This window comes from Peromyscus leucopus, chromosome 5, assembly GCF_004664715.2.
Source record: "Peromyscus leucopus breed LL Stock chromosome 5, UCI_PerLeu_2.1, whole genome shotgun sequence".
Taxonomy (NCBI): Eukaryota; Metazoa; Chordata; class Mammalia; order Rodentia; family Cricetidae; genus Peromyscus; species Peromyscus leucopus.
Genome location: NC_051067.1, coordinates 135,503,155 through 135,529,820, shown reverse-complemented (window position 1 = coordinate 135,529,820; position 26,666 = coordinate 135,503,155). Strand labels below are relative to the sequence as shown.

Sequence of the window (26,666 nt, the reverse complement as noted above, 5' to 3'; positions counted from 1 at the left end):
TCCCACCTCCTCCAGATCCAGGTCTCCCCCAAGGACTGGGATCGACCTGATAGACTCAGTCTAGGCAGGTCCAGTCCCCTCCTCCCAGATTGAGCCAAGCATCCCTGCATAAGTCCCAGGTTTCAAACAACCAACCTGGTCCCACTGCCTGGATGCCTCCCAAACAGATCAAGCCAATCAACTGTCTCACCTATTCAGAGGGCCTGATCCAGTTGGGAGCCCCTCAGCCTTTGGTTCATAGATCATGTGTTTCTATTCATTTGGTTATTTGTCCCTGTGCTTTATCCAACCTTGGTTTCAACAATTCTCGCTCATATAAACCCTCCTCTTTCTAGCTAATTAGACTCCCAGCACTCCACCCGGGGCCTAGCCGTGGATGTCTGCATCCAGATTCCTCAGTCCTTGGATGGGGTTTATGGCACAACTATTAGGGTGTCTGGCCATCCCATCACCAGAGTAGGTCAGTCCAGGCTGTCTCTCGACCATTGCCAGCAGTCTTTTGTGGGGGTATCTTTGTGGATTTCTGTGGGCCTCTTTAGCTCTTTTAAACCAGTAAAATCTTATCACTGATTTACATGTCTTGTTACTCAACCTTCCTGCGCAACCTCCACTCATGTATAACAAACAAACAAACAAATAACAACAAAACACCATAGAAAATTTCCAAGGGAGCTATGAAATTTAAGATATGAAATAAAATACACTCAGTCAAAAGATGACATAGAATAAGTGCTTTATAAAAGCACTGTATTGTGGAGGAAATTCTCATCATATTTGTAGGTTTCATCAGAATAATTATATTAGTATCAGAGAAAAATTCAATGTAAGCTTACCAAGACAGTGTTTAATCTTATAAACCAAGACAACGTAAAAATTTTTATTATCAAGAATCAACACACTGATATACAGTCTCCAGCAAATGGTTTTCTATTAAGAATTGTAAAATATTCTGGAACCTGTGGTTCAGGCTTGTGGGTTTAAGTTGCTCAGAAGAATCTAAGAGGATTAGATGTTTCAGACCACTCTGGGCTATGCACCAGACTGTTGTCTCAAAAACAAACCTAACAGTCAAGCAAACCAAGAAAGAGCAAAGAAATGCCAGAATTGTAAACCATCAATTGCTTTAAGCATAAATATGTGTAAAAATGTTATGCTGTAGTAATGTTCAGATCAGTAGCAAGTAACACTATTGTTCTCAGCAGCATAAGTAGGAACAGGATGAGAGAGTACAATGAAATTCATTTTGTCTTATGTCATTACAACATTCATTTCTGTTAACATGTACTCTCATTTGCTTCTATAAAACATTACTTTATGAACTAATTCCTTGAAGGCTTGTTTTACTTGTTGATTTCTCAATGTGTAAATAAAAGGGTTCAACATGGGAACAATTGAAGTGTTGAGAACAGCCACACCTTTGGTCAGTGATGCCCTTTCATTGGCAGAAGGTTTGACATACATGAAAATGCAGCTTCCATAAGAGATGGAGATGACAATCATGTGAGAAGAACAGGTGGAGAAAGCCTTTTTCCTCTGACTGGCAGATGGGAACCTCAGAATGGTGCTGATGATGCAGATGTACGACAGGATCACTAGAGCCAACGTGAATAGCAGAGTGACAAAAGCAAAGTAAAAGCCGATCATCTCTAGACTACTGGTATCTGAGCAGGAGAGCTGTAAGATGGGGAAGTAGTCACAGGAGAAGTGATCGATGACATTAGAAGCACAGAAGTCTAACTTGAGGACCAGCATGAGTGGTGGGAAGATGGTCAGAAATTCTGCCAGCCATGAGGCGAGGACAAGAAGGGTGCAAACTTTCTGGCTCATGATGGTGGTGTAATGCAGTGGTTTGCAGATGGCGACATAGCGATCATAAGACATAGCAGTTAGAAGAAAGAACTCAGACACCCCCATGGAGATGAAGAAAAATAACTGAGTTGTTATAGGAAATTGTCTTGACTTTAGTAATTATTGACCCCAAAAATCTGGGGATGGAAACACTGGTGAATATAATTTCTAAGAAGGAGAAATTCTGGAGGAAGAAATACATAGGAGTCTTTAAGTGAGAGTTCAGCAGCGTGAGGATGACAATGGTTAGGTTTCCAGTGATACTTAGTATGTAAGCAATGAATAAAAAGATAAAAATTACAACCTGAAGCTCTGGATCATCTGTTATGCCCAAGAGTACAAACTCGGTGATCACAGAATGGTTTTTCATACTGAATTACTGTTAACAGAATCTAGTGATAAAAAAGAAATCAAAGTATAAATTTAATACAGAAGAACTGAAAAGTTAAATATTGGTATTACTATATGCAATGAGCTGAAGCAATAGGAATCTTTCTATAGGTTTTTTTCACTAAATCTTTTCATTCCTACTAAAATATATACAGTCATACAGTTATATAAAATATATGTTGTATGTACAATTGAAAAAGAACATGTATTTGTTTTTGCGTAAAGTCACCTTCATTATTTTTACACAAAATATCTATGTTTAGAAACTGGAGGTAGCCCTTCAAATCACAAATTCTTGCAATGTACCTCACTCAACTTTATATGTAAATTTTTATTAAGACATTTTTTTCAGATTTCGTACAGTTTGTGAAATTATGCTGAACAGATAGTTTAATTAATTTAAAAATCTAATGCCATTTCCAAGCTTCTGTAATTTATTAGTAGAAAATAATCACATAACCACATCTACCAAGCCACTCTCCTCTTATAATTACTTTTATTCTTAGTATGTATCAGTTTAAAATGACCATGGAAAAACATGTTTGGCACCATGGGAATACAGGACTGGATGAGCTTTGCTTATAAAAAAAAGTGTTGGCTAAGATCAAGGGTAGTATCTATTCTTATCATGTTCTTAATCTAAAAGAATAAAAGTCCAAGTCAGAGAGATTAATTACAATATAGATAGAGATGAGTAATGTCTATGACAGTGGGATGCATTTATGTCATTTTAATATATATTTTTTTTTTTGCTAAGATCACTCTGGGCTTTTCCTTGCAAACTTTTCTGGGTACAAGGAAAATTTTAAGGTCCTTTTTCCCAAATCTCAAAGGACACCATCACCCTTCTTTTCAAGGACTGATCAGAATACATAAGATTTTCTATAAGATTTACTTTATACAAACCACAAAGCTCTACACTGTACCATCCTGACTCCAATCCCTTCTATTCTCTCCTATTACTTATCAAACAACATAGAATCTGTGAATTTTCAATCATATTTGTTGTATAATTTTCAATCATATTTGTTGTATAATTTTCAATCATATTTGTTGTATAATTTCCTGTATGAGCAACACATCAGATGGTAGATGTGAATGGTAAAGCTAATGATTGGTATTATTTAACTTACTATTTTCTGTCTTGCTCTTAGCATTGTCTCTATTTAGGAATATATGTAATAAACATACATATTTATCATTAATATGTCCTAAAACTACAGATTAAAAAGCAGAGACTTATTGTGGTTTGAACAATGATTGAAATATACTGAAAATGTAAAAGAAGTAGTAATAAGGTAATATTTTAAAATTCTTGCACTTTTTCCAATAAAACAAGCCTTTAGATGTCAGAAAAATCTGCATTTATTCCTAAGTATGGAGCATATGCTTGATATGTCTGATGACACCATCAAACATGTAATCCTTAATTAGTCTTTACTTACTTAAAAACAAGATGAAATATACTCATAGTATTCTTTGAAATAAAGGTTTGTCATCCAGCTTATTCTTGTCTCTATCACAAAAAAAGTGTCACATAGGAAAAAGCACAGGCTGGATTGCTTGTGAGCTATCTGGCAGTCTCATAACTAAAAAATATTTCTCTTTAATACTTTTTTTTTCACAGAAACAGACCTATGACTCAAATTCTAAAGCTTGCTATAGTAATCATAAGAATTCTTCAAGCAAATTTATCAGGGAAACATTTCAAAGCACCCTCGATAAGTTAGCTTGAATACTGCACAAAGATAGAAGAACTTTACCTTCTCTAACCAGTGCAGAAATCCTTCAAGACTAGATTAATGAAAGGAAGGATTCAAGCAGACATAGGTTCATAAGATGTTGTAGTGTCATAACACATCTTCTGGACAGCCAAACAATATAAAGAGACAATGGAAAAACTGTACAAATCAGTTGATAATCTGACCTGTCTTACCTTTGGCCAAACTAAATTTTCCCGTTAAGCAGATAGATTCAGTATATACAGTGAAGGTAATTTATTCTTGATGCCTCTGGGATTAGCTAAATCCAATCCTACAATGACTCTTTGAACACAGGACACTTATTTTATTCATTAGTAAATCTCTCCTGCACAGTGAAAAAGTGACAAAAACCATAATATCTTTAAAATTAGAATTGTACTTCAGCTGTATTTTATTTTGAATTTTATAATTAACATATGAAAATTTAGTATTACAGTAGTATATAGGAACCTATCAATGTATTTCCTACGAGGTTTTCATTAGCCTCAAGGCTTCAAATTTACCAGCATAAAAACAGAATTTTCTATCAAATATTTTTATGTATTAAGGTATATTTTATTTAATCCATGTTACAAATTTCACAAGGACAATAATTATGCTATTATGTCTCATTAAATATTCTGCAACTCTCTTGTTCTGTCATTTTTTAGTACACAGTACTGATGGTATTCTTGTCACATTATCTAGACAAACTCCATTCTTGTGTAACTTCTATGTTGGATACTCAAGGAGTCTTATATGCAATTCATTAATTTAATTTTTGTTTAAGAACAGGGAATTTGGTGTTCTAGTTCACCTCAGTGGTTATAATACTGCATTACATTCTGTCTTTTTGTATACATTTGTGACAATTATTGGTACAATGTATGTATAAACTAACTTTTGATAGATATTTCATTTCCCTCCTACAAATTATAAGTCCTTGACCTTACACACTAATTAAAATTGGAAATACTTAAAAATTTTATAAGTAAATGAACAAAATAATATCCTAATTCATTTCATTAAAAAGGTGGTTTCATTCAAATAAGAGCATACTTCTTGTGTTTGATATATAGAAATCCAATTTAATTGGATTTAATTGACATTTCTAAAGGAGTAGAATTTAATTGACATTTCTAAAAATATCTTGTAGTTATAAAATAGGATTTTGAAAACATTAAACAAATCAATGTGCAAAAGTTTCATCACAGGGTAGTTTCTGTGTATGTTTCTAGCATATGAATTATACAACTCCAAAACTTTCAATATGAGTGCATAACATGAGTATCTGAAGAAGCAGGAAAACTAAATGAGGTCACTAGAGGGGCTAATAGATAAGGTAATGGCAGGATACACATGAAAGAGGAAATGGGAAAAAAAACAGTGGTCTAATTAGGGAAGGAAGAGGGAGATGAGAAGAGAAGGGTAAGGTAACAGGTTGGAAAACTTTTAAGGAATCCTACTATTAACTATCTAACAATATTTGCAATATGTGCAAGTCTGTGTATACATGCACCTATATAGTTTAAATGAAATTTTCTCATCTGGGATGACAACCTTCCTCTGAAGAACCATAGACCCCCAACACCAGGCATGAGAAGTTCCTTTTTGAGTTGTTGGTCAGGATGATCTAAGAGATTCCCAGAACATTACAGGCTGTTGCTTTAGTCCTAGGGTAGCTCCAGTATTGGAAGTTAAGTCTCTATTGTTGGAGACACCATTTATTTTGAACACAGAGCCCAGAGGCCCCGAGCTGGATCTGAACTGGATGCTTCCTCCCTGAAGACTAGCTTTCATGGTACCACAAGGCACCATTAAAGTTTCCAAAGGAGGGAAATAACCAATAGTCCTACTCATTTATGATGCCTATGAACCCCAGCAAGGATGAGCATGGCATGATAACTCTAAGAATACAGTAGGGGTACATGTATCTTGGCACTAATCAACATCTCTTTAGTTGGACTTAAGGCCCGCTCAACAATAGGGGTATCATGAATGGTACTGGAAACCTAGACAATTATCCAGGGCTAGTGAAGTCATAAATCTTGAAGGGGAACCTATAACTACAACTTTATAAAACCAGCACAATCACTAGATATAAAAATATTTTAGCTGGGTAGTGGCGGCACACGCCTTTAATCCCAGCACTCGGGAGGCAGAGCCAAGTGGATCTCTGTGAGTTGGAGGCCAGCCTGGTCTACAGAGCAAGATCCAGGACAGGCACCAAAACTACATAGAGAAACCATGTCTTTAAACACCCCTCACCCCCCAAAAAATTATATATTTGTCCTTATACCCTCAGATGTGCATTTCTCACTTATCATCAAGGAAATTTCTCTCTAAAACAGATGGCGACCCTTACAGAAAGTCACAACTAATAAAAATGCAGTAGTGGAGACAGTTCCAATAGATACAGCTACAACAAAATTGCTTCACGTAAGGCTCAGATAATTACAGGAGAGGAGCCAGAAAGATTGTACTAGCTAGGAAAACAGGAAGTTTGAAGTGAGATTGCATCCTCTTGAAATGTCCGAGAAGCTACACCAATAAAGTCCTACCAACATAGCTGCCTTAACAAGACCCAAACAAGATGGCACCCTTAGACATATCAGCACTGAAGGAGAAGAGCTCATGAGGTCTTCCCTGGATGAAGAACTATAGGCAACTCAGGAGTGCTGGAAGTGGGAGAAGTCTTACCCAGGGAAGAGCACACCAATGGTTTTTCAACACCAAGTGGTCAGCCCTGAGAACACGTATATACAAGTAGCATTGTGTGTGTAAACACTTAAAGGAAAAAAGGTCACAAATTTGAAAGAGAGCAAGAGGAATGCATGTAAAGGGTTGCAGGGAGGAAAACAAGGAGAGAAATCATGTAATTATAACAAAAAAATTATACATAAAGTTTTTCATATTCTCTAAAAATAGACATCTTTATTATTGGTTTTTTTCGTGTTCGTGAATTGCCTATTAAATGTTTATTTTCAGTTGGAAGCTATTTATATTTATTAATATATATGTTTATTTATATATATATAATTACTGTTATATGTTTTAAAGAATATTATTTTTTAAGTTCTTTGTGGCATTGTTCAAGTACAAAGGATGGACCAATCTTAGATGAATTCTTCTTGGCCAATTTTTAAGATATTTTTCTCTACATATCTCAATTTTACATAAATATTCCTGTATATTTACAACATTTTGTGTTTTTATGTTTCAGTAGTTAATCTAACTTTAACTACTATCGTTGTTGTTGAAGAAGTTGTATGTAACAATTAATGAAAAAGAAGTCATAAATTTGAAAAGGAGTAAGGAGAGTATATGAAAGGGTTTGGAGGCAGCAATGGAAGGGGAAAAGTACAATATTAAATCAGAAAATAAAAGGAATAATTTAAAAAACTAATTCATCAACAATTTAGAATAGAAAATTTTGATTTCGACTCACGGTTTCAACTGTTAGCGATGGGATTACATGGTAGAGTAGAACAGTTTAGATTATGTAGCCAATTTAGACCAGATAACCCAAGAGGAATAATTCTTGCACTAGATGGTTTTCTCCTTTTCAATTTTAGTCCATATAAATTTATCTGTGAACATTGTGCCCAATATTAGGGGTGTGTCTTCCTTATTAGTTAATCCCCTTGGAAAATGTCTTCACAGTATAAACAGAAAAGTGCTTCATTAACCTTTCAGGTGTCTCTCAATCCATTCAAGGTGACAATCAAGATTAACCGCCAAATTTCATAATGTTAATAGTCTGTGTCTCTTTCTAATGCTCCGGTTAGTCTTGGTAGGGGTTTATCAATTTAATTGGTCATTTTAAAACCACAGCTTATGGTTTCATTGAATTTTCCTAGCTAATCCTTTACTATCTGCTATAGTATTCATTATTTATTCCCTTCCTCTTACAGAGTATGAACCCTAGTTACGATGCTAATTGTATACATTTAATTTTAAGTATACATCTATTTGTGTAGATATAGTGTGATTTATTATCATGCATGCACATACACACACACACACTTTCTCACATGTGGTAAAATTTAATTGTTTTCCTAATATACCTTTGATTTTATAAAGTCCTATTTAATTAATCTTCAATTTTTGTCACATTTTGAATTTCATATAGTATAAGATATTTTCATTTTTCTTCAACTTTTTAATACATTGGCTATTTACAACAATATTGTTTCATTTTCACATATTTTCTTTTTTTAGTTTTTAATTTGTAAAAAGTTTATTTTAGTTAATGGTCCACGATGTGGGGATGTCAAGGCAGCAGGAGCTTAAACCAGCAAGTCACATTATGTCAACAACCAGGAAACAGAGAGATGAATACTAGCTAGTGCTCAAGTCTGTTTTTACTACTTCCTGTGACCAGGATCCCCCGCTCTGACATGGGATGGTCTGCCCACATCAACATGATAAACCCCCATGGGTATTCCCAGAGGTCCATATTCTACTTTTATATTTTTATTTGAATTAGTAATTTCTAGTTTGATTCCATTATGACCTGTATATAAAATTTTATAATGTCTAGTCCTTCAGTTTGTTAATATCTAGATTAGAGCTGGTCTTTATTGTTGAATATTTCATGGTCCCTTGGGAATATTATCCAATGGCTATAGTAAGTGAAGGATGGATATAGAAGAAACACAACAAGAACATTTATGATCTAAAAATCTAAGTTTTAGAGGGCATATAATATATACAAATATATTATAAATATATATATATAATATTAATATTATCATATTAACAGAGAACCAGGAAGGTTAATTTGCTTACTTTGTATAGAAAGGTTGAATAATAGGATTGTGACTGATAGTGTGTTGTATAGGGCATTGGATATTGAGATAGTAATATATAATAGGATTTACGTCTAAACTGCAGAGGTGTAGATTTGGTTGATAAGGGCACAATGTAATAAAGACAATGCTAAATTAAAAAATTTGAGGGGTGTTAATTACACTAGAAGAGAATGATTAAATATGAGAGTGAGGTTTAGTTTTGATACATTTTTAAATTATGATAATTACATCTTTTTCCCCTTTCCCTTTCATCCCTCCTGGATAACCTTCATTCAACCCCTCCCATGCCCCTCCTCAAATTGACAGTCTCTTTTTAAAATTATTATTGTTTTATACATATACATGTATGTGCAAATATATAAATATTGCTGTGTCTGGGTTTTTTTTTTGTGTGTGTGTGTGTGTGTGTGTGTACTTGAAAAGTGAAAAGACCTACTACTGAAGCAAGAACCACAGACCTAGAAGACAGAAATGAGACATAGTCAGAAAAATTCAAAAACAGAGTTGGCTACAATAGAACTTCATCTATTTGTATCCCTAGCAGAGTATACAGTGTTTATATCAATTGGCAGTTTATATCTTATACAGCTCTTGGCTACAGGACCAATTACAAAATAAATAGTTTATTATTTGCTTTTGTTTTTTCTTCTCCAACAGCTTTCTGAGGATTTTCCATTTCACCTTATTTTAGAACCATGAAGTAAGGGCATTGTGACAGTTAATATATGATGCTCAAATAATTTTTGGGATGTCTGTGAGTATGTGTCTCAGAAGAGATCACTATTTAATCAGTACAATGTCTGGAGAAGGTATTTTCCCCATTGTGGGTAAGCATTGTCCTATCTGTTGCTGACTATTATAGGAAAAAATGACAGAAGAGTGAACTTTCCTTCCTGTCTTGAGTCTTATCCATTATTAATGACCTAAAAGTTTTGATAGTAGCTTTACAAATTTATGAAAAAACATAGATTTTTATAAGGTTTTGGATGGTATTTATTGTTTATATAAGCACCATGGCTACCATATGTTGAGTAAACTGAAAAGTCCATCTCCTCCTACCCTTAGATAGTCCTCATGCCTCAAGTCTCAATCAGGTATGAAGCCACTGGGTCCTCCTTCTCAGCTTGTAGAAGCCAATTCCCCTTAATAAACCTCTCTGATGTATCTGATAGCTACTGCTGCTGTGGAGACAGCTTCCAGCAGTACCCAGTGAAAGAGGGAAACACACACACACACACACACACACACACACACACACACACACACACACTGTTACGGTCTTTCTATCATCTTCAGTCTCAGTTCTTTATTTCTTATATCAGATATCTAGATGTATCTATCACTCCTGTCTCTGTGGTTGATACATTGTGCACCCCAATAAACTTATCTGGGGGTCAGAGAACAGAACAGCCACTATATTAAACATAAGTTTAGGCAGTGGTAGCACATGCCTTTAATCCTAGAATTCAGGAGGCAGAGATATAGGAGTTCAAAGCCACAGTGGAAACATCCAGGCATGGTAACACATGTCTAATCCCAGGAAGTGATGGCAGGAAACAGAAAGGTATATAAGGCATGAGGACCAGGAACTAGAGCCTTTTATTAAGCTTTTAGGCTTTTAGCAGCAGTTCAGCTGAGATCCATTTGGATGAGGACTCAGAGGTTTCCAGTCTGAGGAAACAGGATCAGCTGAGGAATTGGTGAGGTGAGGTGGCTGTGGCTTGTTCTGCTTCTCTGATCTTTCAGTGTGCACCCCAATATCTGGCTCCTGGGTTTGTTTTTATTAATAAGACCTTCTAGAAATCCGTCTACATGTCTCTCTTGACGTTTTCCTTCTAACTAATGTTATTTTTCCCTTACAGCTTATATACCCCAGCAAAACCTTTCAGGCAATATAAAAGTTATAATGTGGTTACATTATATTTTTCAAGTGAATGAATACAAGTAAAAAACAGCATGTTTTCCAAATCTCTTACATGATTAAATGTTTTACATATTACAGGTAAAAAAACAAGTTGTCCCAAGAACCCACATACATTCATACCCAAGCAATTTGTTATAGATTAAGAGAGTGAACAAATAAGGTATTCTTTTCAGCCAGTTTTCTGCTGGCAGGCTGAATTTTTGTGGTTACAAAGAAAGGACCAATAACCTTATTATTTATCTTAAAAGGTAATCACAAGAAATCTTAGAAGAATGACAAATCTAAACTTTTATATATGAAACGCAATCAGTCATCTCTAACTTTAAATCTTTAGGGTGCATACCCAATCACCAAATTTTTTTTTATATCAAGAAGCTGAGGATATAAGAAATTAATCATCACCTTTGGTCATCAACCAATTCTAAGCAAGAAAGGCACGTCAGCTAATAATAATTGGACTGCTTTATTGTTGATCCCTGACCTTAATGAGTCCCTCACTCGACTATGTGCCTTGCTAAAACTTTAAATGGTTTCCTTGGCTTTTCCACCTCAAAGCTAGTCACAAAACATCTTAATCTAACCTTGTTCTTTAAAGCTTCGTTTCATCTATGATGCACTCCAAAACTTGTGAACACATCTCATAACATTAAGATTAAAAGAATTTAAGCTTGCTGGGCTATTGGGACTCAATTGTTTTGCTTAACCATTAACCCAAGCCACAGTCTATATGGCTCCACAAAAGAAATCCATGTGTTCTAATTGTGTGGTACTTCCTTGTTTTATTTTTTATCCTCTGTAGCCTCTGCTTTGTGGTGATATTTTATTTATGCTGAAATGTGGTGATATTTTATTTGTGCTTTAATAAATGAAGCTTGCCTGGAGATCAGGGAAAAAGGCCAGTCATTAAGTAAACAAAGAAGTTAGGCCCACACCCTTAATCCAATCACTTGACAGGCAGGATCTCTGTATGTTGAAGGCCACACTGGAAATAGAGCCAGGTGTGGTGGCACACACTTTAAATTCCAAAAGTAGTTAACCACAGAGGTCTGTAGGTCTGTACAGACAGACGGGAAGTGGCAGAGCTATGCAGGAAGAGGAAGTAATGTAGCTGAATGGAGAGAGCAAATCAGATGGCAGAACAGCAAGGCATATAGATGTGGGTAGACAGGAACTAACTTGCATTTGGAGGCTACAGAGTTGGTTAGGTAAGTTTGGTTGGTGGCTTTTCCTATTTCCCTGATCTCTCTAAGGCTTTCACCCCTATGTTTGGCTATGTGTTTTTTTTTTTTTTTTTTTATTTAATAAGACCATTTAGAAATTAATCTACACTGCTTTATCAGAGGCAGGGACAACTTTTATCCTATTCTTGCCTAGGTTAATTTTTCCACTAAACTAATCTCTATTATAATCTCATACTATATTTATTAAAAATCCTCGATCCTCAAAATTCTATTTAAACTGACACTTATCGTTGTATAAAAACCATTGCTTCAGTTAAACAGTACAGCTTAGGAGGAAATCATTGTCATAATAATCCATAGGTAAAAATACCCAGTAGAATGGGATATTCCAAGACTACATTAAGGGCAGTGGGCATCTCCCCATGCCCATTCACACCATGCCAGATACCAGAGAAAAATGGCAGCAGCCGACATGCAAAGATACAGCAGAAGCAAGAAGCATTCTGGAGCTGAGCCCAGGACCTCGCCTATCTGAGATTCACCCATCAGGGTTTTGTTTCCTGGTGGGCCGATCTCCTAAAATCAATTGCCATATGCTGCTCCTCTGACATCACAACCAGCAGATAGCTGTGTTTTTGTATTGCCAATTGTTTCAATCTCTCTGGAGAACCCTGATGAATGCACTCATTTCCCATGTGGTTAGAGAAATGACTTTTAGTGGGACAGAGTAAAATGAAGGACCAGCTATCCTGCAGTTTTTTCTAAAGTCCAATATCAGAAATACAATATTGTCAAAATTAATTGTGAGCAATGATTATCTATGTCTGTGATTAGGCTTGGATTTTTAACATTATTTTCAATTTTGATATTGTTTTTCATTATTTTTCTATTTTGTGTCTTTCTGCAATATTATCTTTGACAAATTTGTAATCATTAAATATAGTTAATATATATTAGGGTAGATATAGTTATCTAGGGTAAATATAGTTACCGTAGGAGGTATGTCTGCTTATCTGCATCCTGAGCATTATTCAAGACACATAATTAGTTATTTTCCCTCTGCAGTTAAAAACTAGTTGAGGCTACTCTGAATAGGAGTGTGTCCATGATCTCTTCCCCTGTATGTTTGTTGGTGGTGTATAGAAAGGCTATTGGTTTTTGCAAGTTAATTCTGTATCCTGCAACTTTGCTGAAATTGTGATCACTTCCAGAAGTTTTCTGATAGAATTTTCTGGGATCTGTCATGTATAATATCATGTCATCCATAAATAAGGAAAATTGGATTTCTTATTTTCCTAATTATACTCCTTTAATTTCCTTCTTCTGACTTATAGTTCAAGCTAGTGTTGATATAATATGCATACACAATCCAATATAAACTGGTTAGCTCTGAAATAATATGCACACAAACAACAAAAGATGGACTTGGTTGTTATATATTGATGCATCTCTCTCCCTCTCCCCCTCCCCTCTCTCTCCCCCTCCCCCTCTCTCTCCCCCTCCCCCTCCCTCTCCCCTCCCCCTCCCCCCTCCCCCTCCCCCTCCCCTCCCCCCTCCCCCTCCCCCCTCCCTCTCCCCCTTGCTCTACAGTTTTTAAAGATAATAATTATAAAAATACTTTAAATAAAAAGGTAAAACAACTTAAAGTTCTCCTGTGATTAAACCACTGCTTGAAGAATCATCTAAGCAAGTATTGCCTCAAATGCAGACTGTTTCACTTTTGAGAAAATGTCAAACACTTTCTCTTTTCCCTGTTCAAAGATCAAACCAAAGGGGGTCAGAGACTTTAATGTACAACCTAAAACTTTGAAACTGTTAGGGAGAACATAGGTAAAACTCTTCAAAATATAAGCATGGGCAAGTACTCTAACAAGGGCTCCAATAGCACTTGAAATCATCCCAAGAATTGAGAGAGGGCAATAGATTAAAGTAATTCCACACTACAAAGGAAATTACCACAAATCTCCTTTTTAAAATGGCCAACTATATATCACGCGGGAGATTGATATCTAAGATATATAAAGAATTACAAAAGTCAAATACAAAAAAGTTATCCAATCAATAAATGAACTAATGGAGTATATACAGTTCTCAAAAGAAGAAATACAAATGGCCAAGGGGTACTTGAAAAATGTCCAACATCCTTAGCCATCAAGGAACTACAAATTGAAATTGCTTTGAAATTCCACCTCACCTTAGTCAGGATGGCTATCATCAAGAAAACAAATGATGACAGATTCTGTCAAAGTTGTCAGGAAGGAAGAATCCTGACGCTGCAGATGAGAGTGTAAGCTGATGCCTCCACTGTGGGAATCAACACGGGGGCTGTGTTACTTCCCTGAACAGCAAACAGCCATGTAGAGACGGCAAGGTCTATCTCAGCTTGCAGTTCAAGACATCACAATTCTCAAATTTGTCTGCATGGTACACCGTTCTGCCATCACAATGCTGTTTCATTACACACGTGTTCAGTTTTCTGTCACAAAGATGCATTGTGATAACACGGCTCAACCATGACATCGCAATACAATGCCTTCACAACACTCAACTGTTTTTAGATAACAAAGTCCCATTAAACCATCACAGTGATGCGTCGTGAAATCACAGCTTCACTGTGACATCAAAATGCCACATTCTGTATTACAGGGCTCAACCTTGTCTTCACAATCCATCCTTGTGCCACCACAATGCTCCATTTTGGCATATCAGTGCTCAGTGGGGCCATCACATTGGTGCATTGTAGTATCACATCACAATGGTCCAATGGGCCAATATGATCCTGCAATGTGACATCACAATGCACCATTGTGCTGAAACAATTTTTCATTGTGACATCATAGCTCCTAAGTGAGGTTCCCCACTGTGACACCACTAGGCTCCATTCAATATCAATATGATGACATCACACCACAATGCTACATTTTGCCCTCAGAGTCCTTCATTGTGCCACCACAATCCTCCATTTACATAACAATGCTCATTGTGATATCACAGCTCCTTTGAAATTTAACAATCTCCATTGTAGCACCATAGTGCTGCACTGTGATGTCACTGGTTCTACTGCTATATCACATGACCTGTTGTGCCATTATAACTCTCCACTTTATATGGCAAAGCTCATTTATGCCATCACATGGTGCATTTTGACATCACAGCTCCACTCTAACATTACAGTGTTCCATTGTGACATTGAAATCATCAAATTTGCCATCAAATGGTACACTGAACCATCAAAATGCTCCATTGTGTCATCACAGACTCCATTATGACATCACAACACCCAACTGTGCCAACATGAAGCTGCCTTGTGGTATCACACTCTATCATGACATTATGATGTTCCACACTGACATCACAATGTTTCATTGTACCATCACATTACTTCATATTTATATGAAAGTGCTCAATTAGGCCACTACAATGGTGCATTGTGACATCTCAGAACCATTATCACATCTTAATGCTCCATTTTTTCATAACAATCATCAACTTTGCCATCACAATAGTACGTTTTGGCTTCACATCTCTACTATCATATCATAATGCTGCACTGTGACATCATGTTGTTCAGTTTTACTTTAACATTGCTGCATTGTGCCATCGAAGCTCCCCTGTGAAACCACAAGGCTCAATATTGCCATTGTGATGCTGCTTCTCTGCAAAGATAAAGTTCCAGATACCATGTCAATGCTCTACTGTGACATTACCTTAGTCCCACCTGAATGCTCCATTGCTGCATCACAATGTTCCATTAATGCCATCAGGATATATCAGGGGAGGTGGCACAGATAATAGGCAGGTATGATCTGCTGGAATCCCCAGGGAATGAGCTTAGGAAAGTTGGATAACAGCTATCAAAAGAGGTGGGTAGCAGTTTAAACTCTGCAGTTTAGTAAAATAGGAAATTTTGCAAAGTAAACAGGGTAGGGGGATCAAGTTTGGTTCTGAGGGATTGGCAGGTATGAGGAGCTAGCTCTCCCGGTGAGAAAGGGTGACTGCAGCAGTGATTAAGATAGAGAGCCTCAGAGAAGCAGTATAGTCCTCTAAGTAACAGATACTTTAAAGTGGAAAAAAGAGGAGGAAACGATGTGCAGACCAGCGGCAAAAGAAAGATGGTACCGGAAAAAAAAAAAAAAAACCTCTTCTCTCACAGGAGCAGCAGCCAGTGCTCTGTCATCCCAGATCCATGAGTCACACTCATGAGATACTCAGAGCAAGTGCCACAAGACTACAGGCAGAAACTTGTCAACAGAAAAAACTCTAAATAGAGGAGGAAAACTGAGTCAGAATCATTGAATCACACAGAATTCGTTTAACTGGAAAGCTGGTCAGAGCCAAAGTCTGTAGAGGAACAGAGACAAAGATTCCAAGCACCACGCTGGAGGGGCCAACATTCACAAATGGATTCCTGTAGGACCACCCTGAGGTGTGATGAGTACCTGTGATCTGACTTCATGAAGGATAGCTCACCAATGGGACCAGCATCTGTGACCCTACCTTGCAAAGAACCATCTAGAAGAATGATAGACATCTGAGAGCCTCTTAATATCCTTCTGCTTCACTTTTTGCTCCCTCCCTCCCTCCCTCCCTCTCCTCTCTCTCTCTCTCTCTCTCTCTCTCTCTCTCTCTCTCTCTCTCTCTCTCTCTCTCTCTCATTGTTAACAGTAGCCCTGCCATGGCCTGGATGCTCTCCTGTCTTGAAATTTCCTCCACCACACATGTTAGTCCATCACCTTTCAATTCAGTCCTCACTCAAATTCTGTGGACACTGGCAGAATGAAGCTTGACTCTTTCCCATATGATCGTATTCATGGCCCCAGCCTAGTTCCCATGGAATCTGCACTGGTTGATTTTTCTGTTGTTGTTGTTGTTGTTGCTGTTGCTGTTGCTGTTGTTGTTGTTGTATCAAAATGAAAAAAGCTATGTAGTCATCTGGAAGAAGAAACCTCAGTTGAGAAGATCCCTCCATCAGATTGTCTATAGGCAAATCTATGGGGGCATTTTCTTGATTATTCATTTATGGGATGCTCAAGCCAAATGCGGGTGGTGCCACCCTGGGCAGGTGGTCCTGGGTCATATAAGAACACCAGCTGAGCAAACCATAGACACAAAGCCAGTAAGCAATGTTCCCTCAAGTTTCTGCTTCAGGTTTTGCCTCCAGGTCCCTGCCTTGAGTTTCTTCCTGGACTTGCCTTCGTGATGAACTGTAAGCCATAAGATGAAATAAATGAAACCTTTCCCTCTCTAGTTGCTTTTGGGCATAGTCTTTATCAAAGTGATAGAAACAAAACAGAGTCCTTGTTCTCCTATGAAACCTCATGAGCTGGGTCTGCCACCAGAATGGCTCATTGAGCTCTACTTGTGTCAATCAAGGGATTTTCTAGCCCAAAGTTCCCAACTTCTCTATACTATTCCAACAAACAAGAGCTCAAGAACTGCATGGTCAGGTTTTTCCCAGCAGTACTCCCACTTATTGGTACCAAATTTCTGTATTTGTTACATTTCCTGTTGTGATAAAATGCCCTGGCAAATGTAACTTAAAGGAGAAAGGGTTTCTTTCAGTTCACAGTTCAAAAGTACTGTCAATTGTGGTGAGATGTCCCAGTGGCAAGATCTTGAAGCAGTTGATCACTGACCCATTGCATCACAGTCAGGAAGCAGGAAACAGTGAATGCTCATAGTCAGCTCCCTTTCTCCTTTTCTTGCAGTCCAGAACTGAGCCCAGGGAATTGTGAGGCCCACTTTTAGAGTGGCTCTTCTACCTCAGTGAACCTAATTAAGATAATCCCTCACAGGCATCCCAGTGGCTTGTCTCCTAAGTAACTCCAGATCCTGTGAAGCCAATCATATCAACCATAATGCCTCTTCTAAGCTGGCATGCCAGACCTTCAGATGAAGGTCCTTCTGAAGAGGTGGAATGTGAGCTGAGACCTGACATATCATCCATAAGCTTTTGTGGATGAGTGTTGGAGCACGATCCTGCCTCTTGACCTCCACAGCACTGAGACCACTTCTACCATAAAAACACCAATTTGTCAGAGGAAAGACGTGAAGCGGGTGAAGCCTCTGCCTCAATTCTTCTGTCTTCCATGTTTCCCAGAGGTGCCTTGCCTAGGCAAAAGTTAGGCCATGAGTGGAACTTGAGCTATGAGGGAGCTTAGGGAAGGCAATCTTCAGCTGTCTAGACTCTAGAAAGAGAAACACAAGCATGCTTTTTCTCCTCTCTCCCTTTGAGTAGACTGAAGCAACAGTCTGTGATGTGTGTAGAACCCCTCTTCTAAGCTGTACCAGTCCCTTCTAAGCCTTAAAGTCATAGCTCAAAGCAAAGCAAAGCCTCTGCCTTTAAAGAATATACCTTCCAGCAGAGAAAGCCTGAACTAAATTTCCACTCAATCAAAAGAGCAAATGTCATCTCTCTGAAGGATGTATACACTGTGAAGTAAGTATATGAGAGTGACCACCATATTGTCCCACTTGAGGGATATTCAAAACAGTCCTTCTGAAGAGGTGGAATGTGAGCTGAGGCTCAAATAATGTTAAATTACCTTTGGTTTAAAGTATGAACTTGTGGACAATATTTTGTGGAGCAAAGTACAATGATATGTTTAAGAAAACTATATCATAAAACCCATTCTTTTTTGTTTGCTAATTTAAAAATAAATTTTAAAAATAGATAATTTTTTTAGAATCAATAAAGTTTATCTTAATCCGCAAAACCAGGAACTTGCAGGCATAGAGCAAGACATGCAAAGAGCCTAAATGCCTAAGGACGACAAAATGTGCAGTGGAAAAGAAAGACAATATCACAGTGTTCTAAATATAGGTGTCATTATTCAAATTAGGTAAGGCACCAGGTCAGGAGACAACTGTCAGAACAGTCTACTACTCAGTCCCCACGAAGGGAGCCACACCATGCCACAAGGCCACACCACACTAGGTAAATCATCATGGACTATCTAGAGACAGGGAGCAAGAGGTAAATGTGGGAAAGTGCTTGTCTCAGTTAGGGTTTCTGTTGCTGTGACAAACACTGTGACCATATTTCAGCTGACAGTTCCACAGCACACTCCATCACTGAGGGAAGTCAGGGAACTTAAACATGGTAGAAACCTGGAGGAAGGAGCTGATGTACAGACCATGGAGGGATGTTGCTTACTGGCTTGTTCCTCATGACTTGCTCAGTCAGCTTCCTTGTGGAAAGGACCACCAACCTGGAGATGGCATCACCCACAATGGGCTGAGCTTTCTTCCATCAACCATCAATTAAGAAGATAGCCCAGAGCCCTGCCCAGAGGTCTGTGCAGTGGAGAATTTTCTCAGTTGAGGTTCTCTCTACCACCAATGAGTCTAGCCTGTGCAAGTTGACATAAAAACTAGCCATCAGAGTGTTTTACAGTAGTTTTCATGGAAGGAAATGGACCAGGTGTGGTAAGCAGGTTGTGCAGGTTGAATGTTGAATATTTGATACTTCAATTTATTTCAGTGGACTGAGGTCCATGGTTTTCTGGTACCTGACCCTGAGATAATTAAGTCAGTTAAACATAGAGCAAAAGACATTTCAAAGGAGCAAAAGACAGTTTATTTGGAGCCAAATATGAGTGACCATGGCCCCAAAACATGGATTCAGTTTGCTCCATGGATGTGGTTACATAAGCTTTTGTCAATAACAGAGCAAAACAGACTCATAAATCAAGGCATTTAACAAATACACTGTAAGGACAGCCAGTGGACAACTTAAAACCCAACATGGGAAGACTCTGCCAGGTTTCAGATGCTGTCTGATGACACTCAGCGTTTGGACTAAGAATTCATTCCAAAGGTTTTACCTGACAGTCACAAAGATGTTAGGCCAGACACAGAGGTGGGCATGAATGGTTATTAAGGGTACCAAAGATAGGCCAAGATAACGTGGTTCTAGTTCTACAAGATTCTACAATAACAAACTTTTAATCAATCAGCTTTGAAGAATCTCCCACAGAAGTGGAACATTTTTCGAGGAACTTCAGTTTACAGAAAAGTGTTAGAAATTAAATTCTTTTAAGAATCATTTTATTTTTATTTTATGTATATGTGTCAGTATATATGTATTTGTATGTGTATGTGAGTGTCTATGGAAGCCAGAAGAGAGTGTCATATCCTGTAGAACTGGAGTTATAGGTGGTTGTGAGATGCCTAATGTGGGTACGAGAACCTGAATGTAGGTCCTCTGCAAGAACCACAATGTTCTTAACCACTGAGGCATCTGTCCAGGCCCTGAGCATTAAATTTTTGAGGCACAATAGGTGTTGAGGAAAGAAATTAATTTAAAGGGACCACTAGACTTTTATCTGAATAACTGAATGGCAACTGCTCACTTACTGGATGGAAGAAGCATGGGAGGAGAACAAGAGACATCCGGCATTGTAAGTAGATAGTGCTCTACAGAATCTAAAGGGAAATGGTCAGAAATAAGAAGTTGTGTATTTGGAAGTCACAGACACTAAAGAAAGTTTACAGAATGGACAAGAGATCGCACATATCAATAATGTCGAGATATTGAGTAAAATGAAGACTGAAAATTGATCATTGTGTTTCACAACACGGTGATACTAATAACTGTGGAATGAAAGAGACAGAGAAAACTGGAGGTAAGAGAGAAACACCACCTGATGCAGTACTCCATTCCTGTAATTGCAGCACATGAGGCTACATGGCCATATAGCAAGACCATCTGGGAAAAAAGTGGACACTGCAAGTGTCCAACTACACTGTAATGTCCAACGACAAGGCATCAACACATCTAAGCTACTTCAGATAACACCTCTCCTACCCACGGGGTCAGGGGCTGGGGTTGCCTGTGCTTCTGGTATCAGGAAGTAATTGGTAAGGTCCCTGTGCTCTTGAGATTCAGAGTGGGGTGGAGTGGAGGAATGGAGGAAAGAAGAAACAAACCAGCAGAAGCATATAATGTGAGTAATTATAAAGATGTGAAATGTGTGTGGAGGGTTGATGGTTGACGAGTGTGGGATGTTTCTGGAATGCTTTCTGGGAGAAGCAGCTCGTGGCAAGGCCTCCAGTCTTCCTTATAACGTGTAACAATGGGTAACATTTGGAGTGTACATCTGGGTAAAACAAAGTGAGTTTGGAGGGAATTTGGGAAAATGATCCACATAGACAACTTCATTGCATTTTTTACTACAATTTTGTAAGGAAAATATGCCAATAGAGAAGTGTTTAAATACTGATTTATGTAATAGTTCTCAAACACTGCTTGCATCTGTGAACATAATTTTTACATTAGGTTTTGTGCCTGGAAAATAGCTAACTGTCCAGACATATAAAGCACACCTTAGTCATAGCACTTAAGAGGCCGAGGCAAGTGAATCTCTGTGAGTTGATGGCCAGCCTGACCTTCATAGCAAGTTCCAGGCCAGCCAAGGCTACATAGTGAGACTGTCTCAAAACAACAACAAAAACTGGTAATGTTGAAAATTCTTGTACTAATGATAAGTGTTTCATATCCAGTTTTACCTTCTTAGTATCAAGTATTTCAAAATAATAGATTCTGGAAAGTCTAGAATGAACATGCATGGATTTCTTAGATACTTGAATGGGACATATCAACAGATAACAGACAGAAGTTTACCTATGAACAAGGGAACAGAAGCCAACAGTCACCAAAGAGAGGTGATCGAGCCCTCAGGAAGTCCAGGGGCTCACAGCTCCAACATCTGAAGCCCTCACCTTAAGCTTGCGTTCTTATGTTCAGACACTGACTCTGCCTGAAAGTAGTCCCTTGGGTTACATTTTGATGCATCTTAGTGTATTTCCAATCCACATGTCTCACCTTGTCCTTGGTCATCTAAGGAAAAGTGACTCACATTTGCCTTATTCTTTTCATCTCAAGAAATTTTCAAAATACTTTCCTCATCCTTCTTTTCTTTGGGTCATCTAACCTCAACTCCTTCCTGACCCTTAGACAACATCTCTGCCCTGAAACTTGAGGGAAGGCACTCAATTGGGCAATAAAACACACTAAAAATTCTTGTGGCAGGTAATTTGGCAAAGTATTTTAAAAACACTTTTACTCAGCAGTCCTGTTTCAGGGAGTTGTAATAGAGAAAATGTAGGTAAAGATATGTGTGAGTATGTTTATCTCAATGTCCGTGACAAATGTTAACTGTGATGACAGGACATTTATTAAGATTATAGAACCCATACTGTAAGATATGACAGAGACAATGAAGAAACTCCCTAGGAGCCATGGCATAACATGTTCAAATGCCTTCAATAGAGTAGAAGCTGTAAAAACACAGTTTAGACAATATAATCTCATTTTTAATTTTTATGAACAAGCATGTACACAAACACAGAGCAAAAGCAGGCAGCAGTAATTTCCCAAAAGCATTATCAACATTCTGCTGATAGATATATTTTCTTCTGTATGCAAATTTCTTACAACCAACTGAGTTCCTTGTTGCAAACTGGGAAAGAAACAACCCTGTTTCTAGGCCTTGGTTTACACCTTGGGCACGTTTTCCCTGCCTCTGCTTCTCCCACCCGCAACTAATAGCTGAGGAGGGTGCTGCAACAATCAAAAATTAGCTTTCCGCCGGGCGGTGGTGGCGCACGCCTTTAATCCCAGCACTCGGGAGGCAGAGGCAGGCGGATCTCTGTGAGTCCGAGGCCAGCCTGGTCTACCAAGTGAGTTCCAGGAAAGGCGCAAAGCTACACATAGAAACCCTGTCTCGAAAAAAACAAAAACAAAAACAAAAACAAAAACAAAAAAAAAATTAGCTTTCCAAGAAAAGGGCGATGTGCCAAATCCCTCCAACCAATAACCGAGGGTGGACCCCAAGTAAAAATAATGAACAGTTTGTTGCAAGAAACCAGTGTCCTTTCAAGAATTGAGGGCCATATCAGACTCAGACCAGAGTGGGGGAGGCAGGATGTGAACAAAGGAAGGAATAAAAACAGTTTTTAAAACAGTTGGGAAGTAAAGTAAAGATCACTAACATGTTGGGAGAGTCCAAGGAGACAGGATCATTCAGGAGACAAGCAATTGAATAGACCAAGCCTACAGCAAAACCAAGCAGGACTCAGGAGCTGAACTTGCAAACCAAAACAGCCAGTCCTTGTCCCTGTCCTTACCAGCATATGTCAATGATGTCAGAGAGAAAGGCTTACAATAAGGACTCACTGGGAGAAGCAGGAAGATGGATGTCTCAAGAGCATAACCCCAGGAAGGCACTAAACCTCAGCAATGACCAGGAATCACATCATCACACAAGGTTATCTCAGCAGCCTTCCCCTTGACCTCCATCCCAGTCCTCAGCTCAGCTCTTATCATGAAGCCCAGTCAAAGTCTTAAGACCAGGTCCCGGAAACAGAGCTCTGAAATATACACCTGTGTCTTAGATGCTCATGGTGGGTGGAACAACCAATGCACAAAAGACTGTGCCCTGGGGTCTCAGCTTCTCTTTTTCTTTGAGAATGTCCAGGGATCAGGCCCTTAGATCCAAGATCTTGGGAGGATGGGGAGGATGGTCAAGGACCCCCAAGGTATCTCTTCATGAGCCGCCTCATGGCCCCTATGACCTCCTTATTCCTCAGAGTGTAAACAAAAGGGTTGCACATGGGGGTGTCAACCGTGTTGAAATTGGAAAGAATCTGGTCTTTGTCCCCAAGAGAATCTTCCTGAGGCCTAATATAGGCAGCAGTCGCAGTCCCATAAAAGAGTATGACCACAAACAGGTGGGAGGTGCAGGTAGAAAAGATCTTTTGACGTCCCTCGGATGTTGCAACACCAAGTATAGTGGCAATGATACAGGTGTAAGAGGCAATCAACAAGAAGGGCGTGAAGATAAAAGCTACTGTGATGAAGAGTTTCCCCACTTCACCCCAGAAAGTGCTTGCACTGGCCAGTCTCAGCACAGGCGGAATGTCACACAGGAAGTGATGGATGGTGTTGGCACCATGGAAAGGCAAAGTGAAGATGCAGACAGAGTGAATGGTGCCAGTGATGATGCCCGCAAAGTAAGAGGCCCCCACCATGCTGGCACATGTTACCTGGTTCATCAGGGTGGTATATTGCAGGGGACAGCAGATGGCAGCATATCGGTCATAAGCCATGGCAGTGAGCAAACAGCATTCGGCAACGCCAAATAGGGCAAAGAAGTACATCTGAGTGAAGCAGCTGACCCGGGGGATGGTGGGGCAGGAGGACCGGAAGTCAGCCAACATCCTAGGCACAATGGTGGTGGTATAGAGGATCTCCACTACGGAGAAGTGACGCAGGAAGAAGTACATGGGGGAGTGGAGGGCAGAGTCCGCCAGCGTGAGGAGGATGATCAGAGAGTTGCCCAGCAAGGTAACCACATAGATACACAGCACACCCCGAAAACAGATGGCCCTGAAGAAAGCCAAAACCTGAGAACCCCAATAAAATGAACTCTGTTACTTCTGCACCATTGTCACCTCCCATGCTCCCAAGGCCAGACTAGAAAAAAGAGGGGCCAGAGAGGGGTAGCCGGCCAGAAACCTTTGCAACAGTAAGGATGAAGAGTCGTCCATGAGAGTAGCCCAGAGGATGGTGAGGAGGATGATGAGGATGATTCTGAGAAGGAGGAGGAGGAGGATGCTGAGAAGGATGCTGAGGAGGATGCTGAAGAGGATGCTGAGGAGGATGCTGAAGAGGATGCTGAGGAAAAGCCTTAGAACTTCAGCTGCTGCTGACTCCTACAAAAAAAAAAATCCCTCTAGAAGAGGAAGAAAATCCAGAGAAGATGAGGCACACTTGCAGATCTTCTTGCTGTTGCAAGATTTCTCAGACAAGTCTGTTCCACTCACCCAGGCAGGAGCTAGGAGCAAAAGAAAGAAGGGGGCTGAGGACGTGGACAGAAAACTGGTTGAGCAGACAGAGAGCAAATAATCTGGCAGAAGAGAAGTGAGTCCACCCAGAGGCAGAAAGTGAGTGGTACAGGCAAGAGCAGGAGACAGGAGCACAGATCTGAGGACCACAAAGGGCTGTGTAGCTTTTACCTGCAGATGGATCCCCACGGCCCTAGGAGTGCCTCTCCCTGGAGCACATCCCAGCAGATCAGTCCCCTGAGGAGCTAATTCTCAACAGAGGGAGGAAAGTGGAGGAAGATGGGGGAAAGGAGAGGCAGGGAGGAAGTGGCTTCCCCTTCATTGTGCCTAACCCTAAGCTCCCTGCTGTTGGTCCTGGGTCTGGTGGGTCCTCCTCCTCACACCCAAGCACAAGGAGAAAGAACATGTGGAGGAGGATGGTGTGTACAGAGTCCTTCTGCTAAGCACCAAGTGAGCTGGGTTCAGAAACCCTGTGCTCTAACTCCTTGGCTGGTTTCACTAGGTGGGTTTGTCAGCCTTTGCCCAAGGGCTGCAAAGCCTTTCCTGCTCTCAGAATTAGCTGTTAGCATTCTTCCCATTCCTGGAAAACACCTTTTCTCCCAGTGCTGGAGATGGAACACCGGGCCTTGTGGATTCTGGTTGGCTTCTCCCACTGGACTGTACCCACAACACTTTCAGCCCTGGCAAGCCTTTGTAGGCCCTTTTGTAAAATAGTGTTAATCCCTAAAGAAAATAACTATTGAAATAACAACAAGGCTGATTCTGGAAGAAATCCCAGCCCAACATAGGGCTTTGACTTACCATCCAGCTGCAGAGAGAAGCAGTAATCTCTGAGTGTCAGAAATGGAGAATACTCTTTGGATCTCAGCCAGAAAAGACGGCACTCACAGGAGCAGATGACAGAGGGACCTGAGACGATGCCCAGTGAATCAAGACTAGAGAAACAGGGCAGGTCCTTTCAATGATGTCACTTAAATAAGAAAAACATGGCCATAGCTTGGAACCCAGTTAGGTAATCAAGAAATATCTTCCTATTCAAGGTAGTCTGTTGTCTATTTGGCTCATTTTCCTCCTGGGTGTGAAAGTGTGAGAAAGAGTCCAAAGAGGAGGCTAGTGAGAGGGCTCTGCAGTTAAGAGTGCTTGCTGCTCCTAAGGAGGTCTGGAGTTCAATTCCAGTACCCACATGGCCAACTCACGGCCAGTCTGTTCCAGGGGATCCAACACACCCTCCTGAGGCAGTGCATACACATTATACACAGGCACAAATGCAGACAAAACACCCAAACATATAAAATAAAAAATTTCTTTAAAAAAAATTACAAGTGACCTTTCTGACTCTTTCCGGGCATTCAAGATGTCGAAGCGAGGACGTGGTGGGTCCTCCGGAGTGAAATTCCAGATTTCCTGGGGTCTTCCGGTAGGAGCTGTGATCAACTGTGCTGACAATACAGGAGCCAAAAGTTTGTGTATCATCTCTGTGAAGAGAATCAAGGGACGATTGAACAGACTTCCTGCTGCTGGTGTGGGTGACATGGTGATGGCCACGGTTAAGAAAGGCAAACCAGAACTAAGAAAAAAGGTCCATCCATCGGTGGTAATTCGACAACAAAAGTCATATCGAAGAAAAGATGGGGTGTTTCTTTATTTTGAAGACAATGCAGGAGTCATAGTAAACAATAAAGGTGAGCTGAAAGGTTCTGTTATCACAGATCCAGTCACAAAGGAATGTGCAGAATTGTAGCCCAGGATTGCATCCAATGCAGACAGCATTGCATGATTCTCTGTTGTATTTGTAAAATATTCATTAAAAAGTCTTTGCTCCAAAAAAAAAAAATTACAAGTGAGTCTTGATAAGCCCACTGTGGCATGAGCCCATGTGCATACACACGTCTTACACACACACACACACACACACACA

The 26,666-nt window shown here is 39.5% G+C and overlaps 1 protein-coding gene and 2 pseudogenes across 1 annotated transcript; 1 reads left to right on the top strand and 2 right to left on the bottom strand.

The window, feature by feature from the left end:
* Positions 1-1,287: 1,287 nt before the first annotated feature.
* On the bottom strand, positions 1,288-2,324 carry LOC114690134 (annotated as a pseudogene).
* A 21,101-nt stretch (positions 2,325-23,425) lies between these two features.
* On the bottom strand, positions 23,426-24,394 carry LOC114690133 (annotated as a pseudogene).
* A 1,708-nt stretch (positions 24,395-26,102) lies between these two features.
* Positions 26,103-26,582, top strand: LOC114690132 (60S ribosomal protein L23-like). Its single transcript, XM_028864642.2, has one exon. It carries the CDS (start codon positions 26,103-26,105, stop codon positions 26,487-26,489), a length of 387 nt encoding a protein of 128 aa, XP_028720475.1. The 3' UTR covers positions 26,490-26,582.
* The last annotated feature ends 84 nt before the right edge of the window (positions 26,583-26,666 follow it).